The 17,477-nt window shown below is 41.2% G+C and overlaps 2 protein-coding genes across 2 annotated transcripts; one reads left to right on the top strand and one right to left on the bottom strand.

Moving 5' to 3' along the window:
* The first annotated feature begins 46 nt into the window (after nucleotides 1–46).
* On the top strand, nucleotides 47–9,482 carry RINT1 (RAD50 interactor 1). Its single transcript, XM_027679352.1, has 14 exons — nucleotides 47–237; nucleotides 1,284–1,479; nucleotides 1,643–1,884; nucleotides 2,054–2,227; nucleotides 2,305–2,454; nucleotides 3,565–3,721; nucleotides 4,309–4,419; nucleotides 4,609–4,834; nucleotides 5,419–5,556; nucleotides 6,192–6,391; nucleotides 7,371–7,585; nucleotides 8,239–8,419; nucleotides 8,502–8,620; nucleotides 9,247–9,482. The coding sequence occupies exons 2-14, from the start codon at nucleotides 1,303–1,305 to the stop codon at nucleotides 9,458–9,460; spliced, it is 2,304 nt and encodes a 767-aa protein (XP_027535153.1). The 5' UTR covers nucleotides 47–237; nucleotides 1,284–1,302; the 3' UTR covers nucleotides 9,461–9,482.
* A 384-nt stretch (nucleotides 9,483–9,866) lies between these two features.
* On the bottom strand, nucleotides 9,867–11,829 carry EFCAB10 (EF-hand calcium binding domain 10). The gene is made up of 4 exons (XM_027679354.1): nucleotides 11,295–11,829; nucleotides 11,037–11,201; nucleotides 10,693–10,777; nucleotides 9,867–10,266 (listed from the first exon to the last, which is right to left on the bottom strand). Exons 1-4 carry the CDS (start codon nucleotides 11,392–11,394, stop codon nucleotides 10,230–10,232), a joined length of 387 nt encoding a protein of 128 aa, XP_027535155.1. The 5' UTR covers nucleotides 11,395–11,829; the 3' UTR covers nucleotides 9,867–10,229.
* Between the last annotated feature and the right edge of the window lie 5,648 nt (nucleotides 11,830–17,477).

Here is a 17,477-nt window from a genome sequence, read left to right as displayed (position 1 = left end):
CGGGGACTTGGCGAGGGGCTTCGGGCTGAGGCGCTCCCGGCTCTGCTCGCCCTGGGGCAGCCCCGGCTGGCCCTGCGGCACCACCGGTTGTCCTGGCCCAGCGGCACCGGCCTGCGAGGGGAAGCGGCGCCCCGGGGCCCGGCGCCCGCGGCGGGGGAGGAAGGGTTCGCCGACTCGTAGCCCGGAGCCTGCAGAGCCCTCGGTCGATCCTCGGAACGGCCCGGCCCTCTGGCCAAGGTGGGTGCAGCGCCGCGGGCCTCAGCGGGGGAGGGAGAGGGAGGGATGCTCCCGGCGTCCTGTTCCTCTCTCCTGTATCCCCGTCCTTTCCTCTAGTAAGAAGAGAGCGCTACTCGGTTAGTTGTTTTCTGCTGTATTTTTTGTTTTCATTGTGCAAACAATGCTCTGTTTTCTTTATTCACTTCTTCCTCAGCAGCACCCGTGATCTCCCAGTTTGTCCTTGCTGGTGCTCTCTATTGCCTCTCTAACTCTGGCTCATCAACTGCACATCAACTTTCCTGTTGTCAGTTTAATAGGGTTTGTAGCTTAATTAAAGCCTATAGCAGATAAAGTGCAAATGTATAGATTTTATCTTTAAATACTGTTTTGGAAGTGATACCAAAAAGTAGAGAATTGGACTAGCCAAACACTCATCACTGTTTCGTGTTTTGAGAGGATGATCACGCACAGTGGAACAATGTCGGGTTTTCTCTGATGGTGCCAAATGTGTAGATCAGCAAGTGCTTCTTATGTTATGCTGTGTGGGTTTTTTTAATAAATATTTGTTATGCTTTTACTTTCCAAATCATTGTAAGACCCGCATGGACACTTTGCTAATAATATGTCAGTCATCAGTTAATATCTTTGAAACATCCTAAACGGTGTGAAAGGGTAGAGCAGAATGTTATCTTCCTTTGTATTTTAAAAAAATAGTTTCCCAGTGCTTTTCATTAGGTTTTCTATATTATATATGTAGGAACTACATGTATATTGAATTATTTTTAATATATTTTGCACTTTTGGGGAAGAAAGAAATTAACAGGCATAGTTCTCTTCAGTAATTGATGTATAATAACTCACCGATTGCCTGTGTGAGCAAGGTTTTATCAGATCTCAGTTAAGACTTAAGCCAGCAAATCATAGCACTTAAAGCAGTATATTTTGTGAATTTCTTACTTAAGTTTCAGGTTAAATTGAACTGCCCAGCTTTCCATGGAGTTTTCTGTCTTCAGTGGATCAATATTTGTTTGTGCTTAGTGGTGGCTAATTAGAAATTGTGTACTCAGTATTGCAGAGAAGGAAAACATGGCAAGTGTTGCTCTTAGAAAGAAAGAAGCCGCTAGAGATCTAGATCATTGTGATATCCCTTACTATGTTTCTGAATTTGTGGAAAGAGAAGTTGGAAATGACTATGATTCCCTGAGGAACCTAGACAACCTGATTGATAAGCTATCTGAAAACAAAAAGCATTTAGAAGAACAGGTAAGCATCTTTCTTTTTCATTTTTTTCTTCTTCTGAATATGGTGATGACTCATGACTGATTACATATATTTAACTAAATGAAATGTGTTAATATCTCAAATGGTACTGCTCTGCACAGTGCAGTGTTTTTATGTCAGCCTTAATATTTCTCTGTGAATATAGGTACTTACAGTTTCATCAGAAGTCCCTAAAAGAATTCAGAATGCCTTAAAGAATGCAGAAGATTCTAAAAAGTCTCTGAGTCGCCTTCTAGAGGAAGAAACTCTTCTGTCTGATTCGATCAATGCCCACTTACTGAAAGCTCAGCCATGGATGGAGGATCTTGATGTACTGATCAGTCAAGTAGAAGAGATTGAGCGACACCTGGCCTATCTCAAATGGATTTCTCGAATAGAAGAGTTAAGGTAAAGTTTTTGAGTACTGTATACGTGTTCCAAGACTGGTAACCTAGATTATCCCATCATTAAAATATTTTAGATTCAAGAAGTTTTGTCTTTGTTTTTCAATATACAAATTATTATTTGCTGTTATCTTTCATGAATATTTGGCCTTGGCTTTTCTTGTATTTTACAGTGATAGCATCCAGCAATATCTGATGACCAACAATGTTCCAGAGGCAGCCAGTACTCTGGCATTCATGGCAGAACTGGATATTAAACTTCAGGAGTCATCTTGTTCTCATCTGCTTGAATTTGTGAGATCCACTGTTAAATTCTGGCATAAAATTCTTAAGGACAAACTGACAAGGTAAGAGACGCACTGTGACTCCCTGGTCTTTGCCTGGTGCTGTGAGTTGGTTTTGAAGTGCTTGCTGTGTGTTGCAGTGACTTCGAGGAGGTGCTCACACAGCTCCGCTGGCCCTTTGTGGGGCCACCCCAGTCTCAGGCCTTTGGCCTTGCTGCTCCAGCCAACACTCCCGACGTGTACAGCAACCTGGAGATGCTGTTTTGTCAGCTTCTGAAACTGCAAACCTCGTATCCTTTTTAACAGTTGTGGTGTATTTTAGTAAGAATACACGTTAGAGGTGTGCATTCTCAAGGATAATTATTTAAAATTTTGGTCTCCCTAAAGACGGAAGGTAACTTGAATTTGTGTTACTTTGTATTACCATTAGAAAATTGTGGGGGGTTGTTTTGTCCTTTAGAAAATGCCAAGTGCCAAAGTTGTCCTTTTTCACAGTAGCAACATTTTAACTTCAAGTCATCAGACCTAGTGATCTCATGGTAGGTGACAGTTCAGGTTTCATGAGGATCTGATCTTACACACTTTGGTACAATTACACAATTTTACATTAGTAAAAATAAATGGTGATACGTTTTATTTTACACAGTTAGTCCATTTCCTTTATAGCCTTATTTGAAATCAACCTCAGTAACTTTAATATGTCCCACCCGAGAAGGAAAAGAGGGAAAGCTAAAGATACATGTCTTGGAAGGAGACTTTGCAAAAAGGGGAGACTACAGGAGGATTTTCATTGTGCAGCAATAGTAGTCTGCCTTTGTGGTTACTCAGAAGGCACTGTTGCTCATTCTGTTCCTGGTTTTTGTGAATTAAATAAAGCACAGCGAACCATTTTTTGTGACTGTGGCTGGTTTTGTTTGTTTTTTGTTTGGTTGATTTTTTTTATTGTAATCATGGAGTGGGAAGCTGCAAGGCACTGTATGCAACCCTGAGTTGGTAACAATTCTGGTTTGGCAGACTGGGTCACTTGAACCAGGGGTCTTTATCTTCATTTAACAAATGTGAATAAGCATGTCTCTTGGACAGCCACTGTGTTTGGTTCTGACAATGGTGGTTTTCTGTGTTCTTTCTTTTTAATTACATCTTTCCTAAATCAAACTGACTTAAGGGACTTGTATTGTCATTGAATAAATAATCCTTAGAGGCCCGAGTTATGTTAAATATTATATAAAGTGGAATATTTTCAGTATCTTTTATGTTTGAGGAATTGTATTGATTTCATAATACTGCCTTCAGCCAGTGAGGTAGAACTAAGCAGTGTTGATTTTTATAAGCCCATTCTATTGAAATGATGATGTTGGGAGAATAGCACACTTAAATTCATCCTTGACTGTCAAACTTAGAGATGAACTGTTAACCAAGCCTAAACAATTGCCAGAAAAGTACTCCTTACCCCCCTCACCACCCATTGTCCTTCCGATACAGATCATGCTGAATCCTCTTCAGAAAAGATTCAAGTATCATTTCACTGGAAATAAACAAACCAATGTTCTAAACAAGGTATGGGAGAAGGCGGTTTGATATTTCTAAATAGCTTTTTTAAACAACAGAGAGATTGTGAAACCTATACAATGTAAATACAGCAGTTTTCTTTCTGAAATCAAGATTCTTCAAAACTGTGCAGTGCCTACATATGTGGACAGACATGGAGATATCACCTGGAGACCTTTCAGAGGCACAGGCATTTTCTCTGGGCTAGATGATATTTTTCCTTTGACTAGATCCATTTTGTTATACTGAGAAATAAAGACTACACAGAAGAACAAGAGGAAGTATATGAAGCAGAATAGAGGCTCTCATCAGTGAGAAAGCTGTAGAGAAGGGCAAAATAAAAATGGAGCTTTTGTTTGAGAAGAAACAGAATATTTAGTACATTTAAGACAATGCAAATCCAGAAATATTTCTTTGACAATACTTTTATAAGAATCAGAGCTCAGTGAAACAGAATGAGAGACTTGTGTGACCTGAGATCAAGAGAAGGCAGGGGGAGAGAGTCGTAGTTTTAGAAATTTGTCCCAAGATACTAGTAGCACTTGAATAAATGTTGTTTGGATGCATTTAATAGTTTCTTTTCTTTTTTAAATAAGCCTGAATGGTATTTAACACAAGTACTTATGTGGATTGGAAATCATGCAAAGTTCCTTGATGACAAAATCCAGCCAATACTGGACAAGGTGGGATCTTCATTGAATGCTGGGGTAAGCACTGTCATTGTTTCATGTATGTGAATATCTAAGTCAGCTTCTGATAGATATTTGTGTAATCCCATTTCCACTGATTTCAGTAGGTGGTGAGACTTTGTCTAGTAGCAGTTTGTTGTGTACATGTTTGCACAGGTTAGTACTTCCTATCTCTGACATTTTATTCACTTTCTTTTCTTTCAAAAGCTTGAATTCTCTCGCGCCCTAGTAATGCTGATTTTGGAGAAGTTGGCTGCTGATATTCCCTGCCTGTTGTATGATGATACACTCTTTTGTCACCTTGTGGATGAGGTACTTCTATTTGAGAGAGAGTTATACAGCGTTCATGGTTATCTCAGCAGCTTTCCCAGTTGCATGCATATTCTGTCAGAAGAATCCTGCTTCCAAAGGTGGCTAACAGTGGAAAAAAAATGTAAGACTTCCAATGGATTTTGTTGGCCTTTATATTGCACAATCAGAAAGTATGTGTATAACTTGCACAACTGGCCTTCTCAAATAGGATAAATCACCTGGACAGGGCTACTACAGAAAACATTCATATTTTTATACTGTGATTATTCTGAATAAAAATTGATTAGGCTCTAATAGTGTGTGGTGGTTTGTAGGACTCTTGCCCCCTAAGCTGTATGGAATCAAGTGGGCTTATTTTTGGACAGATGTTATGTGTGTCCAGGCAAGGGTGAACTTTTAATTGAAATAAGGGAAAGATACCGTTTTTGAAAAATGAGTAAGAAATATTTGGAAAGGAGCAAGCCAACTACTAAAAATCCAAAGCAAATCCCCAGTCAACTCTGACATAGCTGTTAATGGCATTGTAAATACAGATACATTGAAGCTGGTTTTGTATGAAGCCAGTTGCCAGTATTTTTTATAACCTGAAAATGCAAAATTTAACTTACTAGAGATAAGGCTTTTATGTTTATGTATTTTAGAGGGGCTTTTGTTAGAATTTTTTTTAAAATTAAAAACTTAATTTACAAGTTTTGTGCATCTCAGTTGCTCTTCAGAAAATGGACTCTATGCTTTCATCAGAGGCTGCATGGATATCACAGTACAAAGATATCACTGATGTAGATGAAATGAAAGTTCCAGACTGTGCTGAAACTTTTATGACTCTCTTGTTAGTTATAACAGGTAATTATATCTATGGGCATTGCTGTTGTTTGTAATGAATAGTAAAAAAACCTTCACCTAACAGATTTCTTTACTAAATATTCATTGTCGGCAGTAGTCACCAAATAATGTTGCAAAGTTGTGATGTTTGCAGCTTATAAAAGCTTCCTGTTTGTTTTGTATTTTGGACACTAACACACATGAATAATCTTGAGCTAGTGACATGTTTGCAAAATAATAATTAAAAATACACATACATTTCCTTGACAGAAGATAATTTGTTGGAATGCAGTAATAAATTGGACTATTCCTTTTGAATCTGTGACAATTTAGAAGCTATTAAGTAAAACCTGCTTTTTTGGAAGAGAACATAAGATCAAGTACATTTTCAGGATATATATATTCAGTGGCTTTGTCTTCTTCTGTGTGAGGAGGCTTTAGGGGCCATGCTGAAGGGTGCAGTATAGCCACACATTGCTCGTTTCTTTGCATGTTTAGCTTTTGCATGAGTAGTTTCCCTGAGATTGTTGAAATGTCATTATTTTTAAATACTGCATAACGTTCTCACAGGCATAAAATGGTGCAGTAAGATGACTGTAATATTTTTTTTCAGTGTTGGAAAACATAAAAGCATTTTTTTATTAATGTTTTTCCAGACAGGTATAAGAATCTTCCAACAGCTTCCAGAAAACTACAGTTCCTGGGCCTACAGAAGGAGTTAGTTGATGATTTCAGGATACGATTAACTCAAGTGATGAAGGAAGAGACCAGAGCTTCCTTAGGATTCCGATACTGTGCAATCCTTAATGCTGTTAACTATATAGCAACAGTGTTGGCAGACTGGGCTGACAATGTAGTAAGTAATTATTCTACTAGAAAAAAAAAATAAAAATAGACTTTGGATGTTTATTTCATAACAAACACTTTTTTTCGTACTGTTTTAAGTGTATTCAGAAGAATTAATTACAGAAAAAATAGAATGAGATGTAAATTCAGATTTAATAGAAGATGTATAAATAAGGACAGATTATTGTTTGATATCTAAGCTGTGTTAATTATAAACTTCCTAGGGAAATGCAAAGCAAGCCTGAGGAATGGAAAAATCCGACCAGACAAAAAAAAAGTAGTCTCCTTTACATGCCTTTTTATTGTAAAAGACTGTTGAGTTTGGAGATCTCTGAGCCACTATTAACAGCCCCTGATGTTGGAGTGTAGGCAGTAGCCTCCAAATTCTTTTTGTCTTCACAGGAAGCTGTGGCTCTAGCAGGGGATAATCTTGACTTGATAGGACAGCAGCCTTCATGTGTATAACTGCATCTGCTACAGTGTCTTGATCTGCTTAAAAGCAAACCAAAATGTGGTAACCATTGTTGGTTACCATAATGTCACATTAAACTCAATAGACTCAGTCCATTTTCTTGCTGTTGTCAGCAGAGCAAACTTATGATTTAATGAATGCTCATTTCTAAAAAATTACAATTAAAGTTTACTTTTGCAAATGTTAAAAAGTTCAAGGTAGATTTTTTTTTAAAGCATTCTGCATCAATCTTAAAACATCTTTTTAGTTTTTCTCTAGATCTGTTCCCATTACCTATCTGCTGTTGTATCTGGCAGCCATATCAGTTCCATTGCTAGAATTAAACCACTATGATTTGCTTTTCGCTAAATCAGGACCACAGGGAAAGATAAGAAAGTGTTTTCAAAATCTTAAATTTTTAAGTTTATAAATGTGCCAGGAGAGTGCCAGAGAGAACTCTGCCTATCGAAGTACCAATGAAAAGTTCAAATGGCAGGATTACTTTTTTATAGTGTTCATACCTGTTTTGTTTGCCTAGTTCTTCCTGCAGCTCCAGCAGGCCGAGCTGGAGGTTCGTGCAGAGAGTGACGCCGTCAGTCAGCTCCAGCTGGGGCAGTTGGCGTCCATGGAGAGCTCTGTCTTTGATGAGATGATCAACCTCCTGGAGCGCCTGAAGCACGACATGCTGACCCGCCAAGTCGATCATGTCTTCAGGGAGGTCAAAGATGCTGCAAAGCTGTACAAAAAAGAGAGGTGTTTGTCTGTTTAATCTCTACCCATATTACAATATTATTTCCTGTTAAAAATACTGAGGTAAATAAAGGCAGGAATAGATAATAGGTAGAAATTTTTTTCCTTAGTAGGAATGCTGCAGGGTAGTAAGTTTTGGAAAATGTTATTACTACTTACCTTAGAACTATTTTCATGATACGCTTTCTAAAGTAGTTCCACAATTAGTGGGTGCATTATCTTAAGAACCATAGGAAGAATTCTGGATCACTCTAGTTTGGACAAGAATAATTCTATACATTGTGGTGTTAAAGATTTGATGCAAAATGGCCTGTAATGACTGTTCTGTCTTCAGTCTCATAGAGCTTCTTGAATATTTCCTACAGAGTAGAATTTCTGAAGTACTTCATGAAAGGAGTAGAATTTAATGATTTCCAGATTAGATGGGGTTTCCTGGAGTGACACGTTCAGAGATTTATAACTAAAGCATGAGTTTAATATTAAATGAAATTCAAACATAGCATTAGACTGATAACTTGTAGATTAGAAATGGAAAGGAGAACTGTCTCTGAACCATTGTAAATGGGTAAGATTTTTTTTAAAGGATAATTTTAACTTCAGTTGTTGTAGTATGAATAATTTCATTATAATGACTTCAGTGCAATGGTTCCTTTCAGGTGGTTGTCCTTACCATCTCAGGCAGAGCAAGCAGTGATGTCTTTGTCGAGCACAGCCTGCCCCATGTTGCAGACCCTGCGGGACCGTTTGCTGCAACTGGAACAGCAGCTCTGTCACTCACTGTTCAAAATCTTCTGGCAAATGCTTGCAGAGAAAATGGATCTATACATTTATCAGGAAGTAGGTATCAATGTGACCTGTGCAGTACCATGTAGTGTCAGTGACTGGCTTAAACAGCAGATGCACCTCTTTGTGTTTGTAGATAATTATGGCAAATCATTTCAATGAAGGAGGAGCAGCACAACTTCAGTTTGACATGAGTAGAAATTTGTTCCCTTTATTTTCACACTACTGCAAGAGGCCAGAAAACTACTTCAAGCAGTAAGTAGGCAAGCTTCTCATCTATTGGTATTTCAGAAGTGAGTGTCCAGATGAACATGCGTGTTTTACGTAAGACCAAGATTTTTTTGCAGTTAGTTTTGATCCACACTTAAAATGTGTGGATTGTTTATGCCTCTGATGTTTTCAACTAGGAAAGTTTTTACTCTGAAGCATGTACTCGGCAACATATTGTGATGTGTTCTGGGGTATTTTGTGCAGTGAGGATGTCTAGATACATTAACCTATGGAAGGAATATTAACTAGCACAGACTAGTGAAACGGGGGCCAAAGAAACTAATCAAAGATACAGTTACAACACAATAAACTTTACTATTCGAAGAAAGACTAGTTTAAAATATGTTCCTACTCAGAACTGCCTTGCGTAGCAGTCTAGTTGCTGTCATGGATGAGAATCTAGTACCTTATTTGTGATTAGTCTTCTTTTACACAGCCCACAGTCTTCTGAAGAGTCCAGCATCAAACTCCTTGGCTAACTGGGGCAGAAGTCTTAATATTTTTAAACCAACGTGGAGCATGGAAGTTTTTTTTGTTACACTTCAGTTTGTGCACACAGTGATTATCTTGTAGGTGGTTCTTATATTAATCCATGTAACTTTTTCCTCTAGCATAAAAGAAGCCTGCATTATCCTGAATCTGAATGTTGGCTCTGCCTTGCTTCTGAAGGATGTCCTACAATCAGCCTCAGAAAACGAAACTTTAAATCCAAGCCAGCCCTCTGCAACAGCAGCACTAAATGAACTTGGAGTTTATAAACTGGCTCAAAAGGATGTTGAGATTCTTCTCAATTTGAGAGCTAATTGGCCAAATACAGGAAAATAAAGACTTATTCAGCAATGGTTAATATCTTGGTGTAGACTACTTATTCCAAACAAAACCAAAGCAAATATTTTTTAATGTCTTGTGTAATTTTTTTTCAATTCTGTATGCTGAACAACTGGTTTAATCTGATCTTATGCTTTATTCTATACATTTAAAAAAAAAATTCAAAGAAGGAGGGAATAAGTCACTTTGTTTTCTTCATTCATACTAATTAATTTTTTTTCCTGTATGAGAGTCTCTCCTAATTTTTTAAAAAGTTTCACCTTAAAAATTGCATAAATAGTATGTGGCAAGTTTAAAAACAGCACTTCACTTGGAGGTGCTGCCTACCTTTACCTGTGGACATTTATCATAACTTGTTGAAGTTGCTTTTTCCTTAAAAAAAAAAACCAAAACACACCACAAGCCCCAAAACCAACTTAATTTTATTCAGTGGTAATGAGCCAGCTGGTAACAATCCTGTACTGTAAGCTGCAACCTGAAGGAGGAAACTCCAAAACACTATTTTAGTTGCATAAGAGATCTCTTTTTTTTTTTTTTTTTAACCATCTAACTGTATTAAGAAAAGCAATTCTCAAACTATCCCTCCAGTGCCTGGTAGACACGAACAAGTTCTTGTCATTTGTCCTTTTCAGCTGCTTGCTCGTCTGAAGCAGGGGGAGACGAGAAAAAGAATGCTGCTTAAAATCAGCTATCCACAGCTGACAAACCAGAAGAAAAATTGAGGAAGATGCCTAGTTTTTGTACATATCGCAGGCCACTGCTCAAACTAATACACAGCCCAGCTCTCCAGCATCCTTTTCTTCCTAAGGCAGAAAAAGAAAACCTCTAGTTAGATAACAGTGTGGATAATTAGTTCATTACCTTTCAGTGACTGTAACAGTAACTAAAAATTGTCCCTACAACTCTATCTTGATTATGAGAAATTATTAAAACTTGAGCTTATTTAATCTACAGCTGTAGTACCACCCCTGGCAAAGAAGACAACAGTGCCTCACTGTTTCACATTCCTAGATGAGTATTGGAACACCCTGGGCTGCCTGATGAGAGGCGTAGGTAAGGTGAGAGGTCTCCTGGGAGAGGATCCTGAAACTGAGCTGGTAGAGGAAAATGGAGTTTGGTTCATCTTCTAGCAAGCCAAGCACGGTCAGGCAGTAACTGACCTTGTAAAATCTCAGATATCTCCTATGTGTATCCACCCCTCCAAAAAATCAACTTTCAATTAAACTTACACTCCTTCCTTGAATACCTCCAGCGTGATATTTTCATCATCTCCAACTTCCACATCCTCAGTGCTAAGTCCCAAAGTTTTAAGAGCTAAAGTTAAGGAAAGAGTGAGTTTTTGAAAGATGGATTTAACATCTTCAAGTGGCCTAGATCGAATAGAAGGCAAACATGTAATTTTGCAAGGTGTAATTTTTTTTTAACTTCCCACGTTCAAGGTTGTGTCTGGGCAGGTGTGCGGATAATTCTTAAGTATACACATGTGTAAGTCTGAAACTATTGTATTACTGCCGTGCAAACAAACGACTGACCCCGCGCAGTTGGTGTGAGCTGCGGTTCAGGGGGGACGCACCTTCCCTGTACTGCACTGGCGTGATGTGGCCCTGGCCCAGCACATCCAGCAGGCTGAACATGGCCTCCACGTTGGCCTCGTCCATCAGGTCCGGGTACTCCCCCTCGGCCCGCCTGCCAGCCTTCACCCTTTCCAGCACCTGGATCAGGAACTCGCGTGGCCTTTCTGCAACCAAGTCAGACCGGGGCCTTCAGCCGGGGCCCTCAGGCCGCGCAGCCCCGCTCGCCCCGCTCCCTCTCCCGCGGGTCGGAGCCGCACCGGGGCGGTGGAAGAGCAGCAGCGCTCCGAGGTGCTGCAGCAGCTCGGGGAGCCGGTGCCGCCGCAGGTACTCTCGGCTCTGCTCCTCGTCCGCTGCCATCCCGCGGGGCCGGACACGGCGTGAGGCGGCGCCGGGCCCGGCGGGGGCTGTGCGGGCTCGGGGCGGGGGGGGGACGGGCAGAGGAGCTCCCAGAGAACCGGGGCGCGGGGCCGGCGCTCCCTCAGGCAGCTCCGGCCGCGGGGCGGGAGGTGGCTCCGCCGAGGCCGGCGGGAAACAAACAGTGGTTTTCCTGGATGTCGTCACGTTACCACCGGAACAGACGCTCCCCGCTGCCGGCGGAGTGAGGGCTTCGCGGTTACGTTAGTTCGTGGGGAAAGCAAATTACGCGCGGTAGTTTTAATATGTACGCGGGTGTTCAGGGTCTGTTTAGTCTGGAGAAGACTGGGAGGGGATCTTGTCAATACATATAAATATCTCAAAGGTGGTGCCAAGAGGATGGTGCCGGACTCTTTTCGGTGGCGCCCAGCGACAGGACGAGGAGCAGTGGCCATAAACTAAAACACAAGAGTTCCACCCCAGCATGAGGGAGAACTTCATTTCATTGAGGATGGCAGAGCACTGAACAGGCTGCTCGGGGGGGTCATCGATTGTCCCTCTCTGGAGACATTCCAAACCCACCTAGACGCGTTGCTGTGTCACCTGCTCCAGGTGACGGGATGATCTCCAGAGGTCCCTTCCAATCCTGACAATTCAAGAGTAAGAGAGGTCACATTTAAAAATCATTGTAAAGGCTTGCAGCACAGCCTGTGCAAACAGAGAAGAGACATCATGGAAGCTCTTGATTGTACTAACGAGTGTGAATAGGAAAAAGATAATCAAGTGTCCAAAATCAAGCAAATCTACAATGGTATAAGCATTTGCTGTCAAATAAGATCAGATGATAAATGAGCGAATATTAAGGAACGGTATTCCTGTGAAAAGTCTAGCCCTATAAATACTTAATCATTTGCCAGAACTAAAACATCTCAAGACATTATAGAATTCACTTTTTATTTTCTTAGATAAACTGGGAGAAAGGCAGGATCCAAAACTGCAGAGATTGTACAGCCAAGCCCTGTCTGTATTCACTAGTATTTAAAACTGATTATGCTGTATGCTCTGGGTCTTAATTAGGGCTAGGGGAAGTGTAGGTTTCTAAGTTACCTCCTATGACAACTACCTGGCAGTGATAGAAACTTCCTTTTCCTAAGGAATACATTTCATAGTTACTGAATCCATTCCTGCATTTGATTTTTCTATGCCTTTCAACAGAGTTTGCAAAGCATTAGCAAACTTTTTTAATGAAAAAGAGCTATGAGAGAAAGTGTAGATTGAAGTGTGGAGAAGTACAAACAAGAAATTCATCAGAGAATAAATAAAGACATGGAAAGTATTTTCTTAAAATGGGAACCTGAGGATAGAAAGATTGACAGGAGAGGAAGGAGCAAGTGAAAGCCTGGTTGGTAGGTAGGTAGGTCAGTGTTTGGGGCAGGGAAAACAGCATTTGGCAAAGGATGTTTCTCCTTTAGTAGTCAACAAAGATAACCAGTATGAAACACATATGTTGAAGGCTGAAATTTTAAGAATAAACACAGGAATTACAGATTTAAGTGTGTTTCTCTGAGGAATGGTTCAAAAATATCACTAAGCAGAGCAAACCCTGATTTGATTTACAAGTAGAAATATATATATTTTAAATGCTATTTCACTGTTAAGGAAGCACAATTTATTGCCTTGAAAAAAATGTTCTGATAATGAATCATGTATTTATTATTTAAGTAATAAATTATTATCCTCAGTTCATATCATGATAGTATCAGCTATATATATGAATCCTAAAAGTATGAGACTTTAGGATAAGTTTTCAGAAGCTCACAAGGACTATTCTAAGAGAAACTGAACTTTGGGTGACTGAGAAAAACAGGATTTGACAAACATTTGAATGTATTCTGGTTCCATTAGAGCGATGATATTAAATAAATTTTAATAAAGAACTAAATGAACAAATTATTTTCATGTGTTTAAAATGTCCTGGTTATATAAATTGAATTTGTTTGAAAGACTTAATACCTGTTGTGACAGAAGCTGAGCATTCTACAGAATATCGTTAGTAATTTAAGCCTTGTATCTTATTTAATAGGACTAAATAGACTACCTGGAATCTTATGGGTTGTAATGAAGAGGAACAGGGACTGCAGGTCAGCTATGAAGCCGATTGCAGAACAAGCATTTGTCTTGCAGAGGAAAACAGGCAGATGGACATGTTCTTCCGAATGGGAGCGTCAGAAGACTAACGTCCGGGGCTGTGGGGAGAGACGGAGCAATACAGATGGGAAAGGTCTGCCACATGCTTCCTGTGCACACAGCTGGTGAGAGCAGCTCCTTTAATGCTTTACCTGCCTCTACTCCTCCTCAGCATGGACATCAGAGAGGACTCTGTGCTAGGGGGCATAGGGTGAGCTGCAGGGATTGCGTCCTGCCATTTCTGGAGCTGCTTTGGAACAGCTCCACTTTCCTCTGTGTGTCCTCAAGGTGAGTTCCTTGCCAGGGGATTTTACACTATACATTTATAAAGGAAAGTGCTTAACTGCAGAAATAATGAGCTTCTGGGTATTAATTATCTCAATAGCCAGAACAATTTTTTGGTTGTTTTTACTGCAGAATAATTTAGGTTGGAATGGTCCTTTGGAGATCATGTGGTCACCCCCTTTCCCTCCTCAAATTGCTCTAATTTCAAAGATAGCTCAGGTTGTTCACAGCCTTGTAAAGTTTTTACTATCTTCAGGATGGAGATTCCACAACATCATTTGGTCCCTATTCCAGTGCTCAACTACATGACAAAGACTTTTTGCCTTGTCTCTTCAGAGACAATTATCAGAATTCCCCTTGCTCTACTTTATCTCTGTTGCTTCTTGCCATTTTGTTCTGTACCATTAGAAGTGTTTGGTTCCATCCTTCCTACAGTCACACGTCTTGTAGCTGAAGACAGCACTCAGACCCCTCTCTCCTCCTTAATCTTCTTCTTGTAACATGGAGCAAAACACTTTTTTTAAGCGTATCATTTTACTTGATATGCTCCAGCTACTGATCCTCCCGTCAGCGCTCCACTTGGACTCACTTCAGTTCCCAAGCTGAGTCCTGCGCATCGCAGGCCCAAACCGGACACGGTTCTGCAGATTCAGTCTCGTAAGTGCCAAAACAGGGGTGACAATCCATTCCCTCCAACTGCTGCTTACATTTGTAAGACGTGTAGATAGCAGTCAGACTGCTGAAGCTCAGGCTGTGTAGCGTTCAGTTCCCTTACTGACTCATGCTCAGCTTGTCCACCAGCCCCTTTTTCTGCAGAGTTGCTTTCTTGCCAGTAAGCACCCAGCTTGTTCCAGGACATGGGGTTATGCCTCTCTCCCATGTGTGGAGCTCTGTGTTTATCTTAGGTGAACCTACTGAAGTTCCTGCCAGCCCAATTTTTTAGCTTGTTGAGCTCCCTCTGAAGGACAGCCCTGGCCCTGCTGTATCAATCACCTCCCTGAAACCACAACCCATCCCAATGCCTAGGATGGTAATGAAGCCCTTTGGTATTATCTGGCCCATTATTAACCCCTGAGGCATGTTACTAGTACCAACCAACAACCAGACTTCCAAGAGCCCATCTCAGCCCTCTGAGCCCAGCTGTTGAGCTGATTTTCCAGCCACCTCATAGTTCCCACCTTGAATCCAGCTCTCTCCAGTTTATTGTAAGAATACAAGAGCAGATAGTGTCAAAAGCCTTGCTAAGATCAAAGTAGACGACATTCTCTGTTCAGTACCTGAGGGCAGTCATTTCATCGCAGAGAGGAAGCCGGGAGGTCAGGCAAAGTTAGACCTTGGTAAATCCAAGTTGTCCAGGCATGGCTTCTAGGAGAGTTGTTCCATAATCTGCCTGGGCTGAGCAGCCTGTAGTTCCCTGGGTCTTTCTTGAAAAGGGACATTGCATTTGCCTTTTTCCGGTCCTTAGAACTCCTGTACCCTGTTCATGATCTTTCAAGGGTGAGAGCAGCCTTCTAATGGTCTCAGCCTGCATCCTTGAAACAGGCCCAGCTTTTCCAGCTGCTATAGATCCAGGGTAAGCAGTCCTTAACTCAGGCTTCCTCTTAGGCACCCAGACTCTGCCCAAAGCTCTGAGCACAGACTTGTCCACTTAAAACCTGAAGCAAAGGCAGCAACAAGTGTACCTCAGTTATTTCCCTGTCCTCTGTCACCAGGTTACCTACCCCATGTAGTGAGTTACTTACCCTTCCTTCCATGTTAATGTACTGAAAGTGTCCCTCACATCCCTCACTTACTCCAACTCCAGCTGAGCTTTGGCTTTCCTAGTTCTGTTCCAGCATGCCTAGGCAGTGTATTCCTCCGGGGTAGCCCACCCCACTTCCACAGTCCGTGTACTTGTCTTTTGCATCTGCCTCCAGTCAGGAGCTCCCCCTTCAGCCATGCTGCCTTCTCCCATATCTGCTCAACTTCGGGCAGATCAGAATGGACTGTTCCCATGCTCCAGCTGGCTCTCCTGGGCCCATCAGGGCAGTCTTCTGTGTGATTCTGCCAACAAAACGTCTGCAGGAGACTAAAGTCTGCTCTCCTAAATCCCAGGGTTGCAATTCAACTATTTATCTTCCTCACTTCCCTCAGAATCTTAAGCTTTGCTATCTTGTAGTCGCTGCTGCCAAGGCTGCCACCAGTGTCACTGTTCCCAGCAGCCCTTCCTTACGTGTGAGCAGCATGTCTAGCATAGCCCCACTTGGCTTGTTGAGCACTTCTGTCAGGAAATTGTCCTTGATGTACTACAGAAGGAGCTGGATCACTTGTGCCTCCACCATGTTGCCACCCCAGTCCCCTCCACAAGAACAAGAGCCTGCAGTCGTCAGACTAAGCTGTGAATGTTGGCTTTATTTTTTTTTCAATCAACTGCAAAATAAAGACTAAACCTGCCATTGGAAATCATTGTACTGGGGAAAAAATAAATATCAGGAATTAGAAAAATACTTCTTGTTTCTGAGTCAAGGAAAAGTTTAGTATCAGGACACTTTGCTGTCTTACAGAACTGTCCACTTGCCAGCTGGCTGAAAACCCAAGAAACTAATTTCCTAGAACTACAGTGGGACTCCTGCTGAAGGCAAAGGGGAAAAAGAAGTTACTTTATCAAGAGCCTGCATTCTTTGAGTATAGTAGATTTGTCTGTTTAGGTGTGGCTCTGAGCCCACAGTTCTTAAGACCACAGATGCTTTTATTCTAGCAGTATGTGTAGAACTTGCACCAAAAGGCCTTCACACCTGTGGCATTTTGTAAATATCCGTGTGAGACAACTTTTCTGCAAAACTACTCCTGTGGTGTCATATCAACCATGATGGCAACTGCTCCAAGTTAATCAAACCCAGATTCAATTTCAGAGGTAAATCTGTCAGGTTTGGGAAACCTGCAAAGGGCACAGCTGGATGTTGTGCACCATTTCAACCCTGAGATGAGCTCAGTTGGTCAGAGCATGGTGCTAATAACACCAAGGTAGTGGGTTTGATCCCTGCATGGGCCATTCACTTAAGAGTTGGACTCGATGTTCCCTGTGGGTCCCTTCCAACTCGGAATATTCTGTGACCCTGTGATCCCAAATCCCTACTGGTGTCCTTACTGGCAAATCAAGTTCTCCTGGATCCTGACTATTATTGCTGGCAAACTTCCCCTAAAGCTTCTCCTCTCCCTTCTGTAGGGAGAGCAGATCACAGACTAGAACTAAATATTTCTGGGTCAGTCATACACAACAGAAACCTTCCAAAAAAGAATCCAGCCTGTGTCATTCGTGGTGCATTACAAAATGAGAACATGAGTACATGTCCTGTCTGCCATGGATGCTCCAGCTGAAGGGCAAACAGAGACCTGGTGCTGAATGATCAGCTTTAGATTTCTTCTACTTAGGAAGGTATATTATAAAAGAGATCTGCACTTGTTTTGAGTAGTCACTCAGAACTACCAGAAGTCCTCAAGGAGCAAACAGCATAAAAATTTGCATGAAATAAACATTCTTGTGTTCTGAAGTCTGAATCTGTTGTATGACTCTCCTCCAAATATTTCTGGAATCAGTATTTGGCATTTTTTCCAATTGTGAATCCTGACAGATT

The sequence above is a fragment of the Neopelma chrysocephalum genome, unplaced genomic scaffold (genome assembly GCF_003984885.1).
Source record: "Neopelma chrysocephalum unplaced genomic scaffold, ASM398488v2 Primary Assembly neopelma1_45, whole genome shotgun sequence".
Taxonomy (NCBI): Eukaryota; Metazoa; Chordata; class Aves; order Passeriformes; family Pipridae; genus Neopelma; species Neopelma chrysocephalum.
This window is presented reverse-complemented; position numbering and strand designations above follow the sequence as displayed.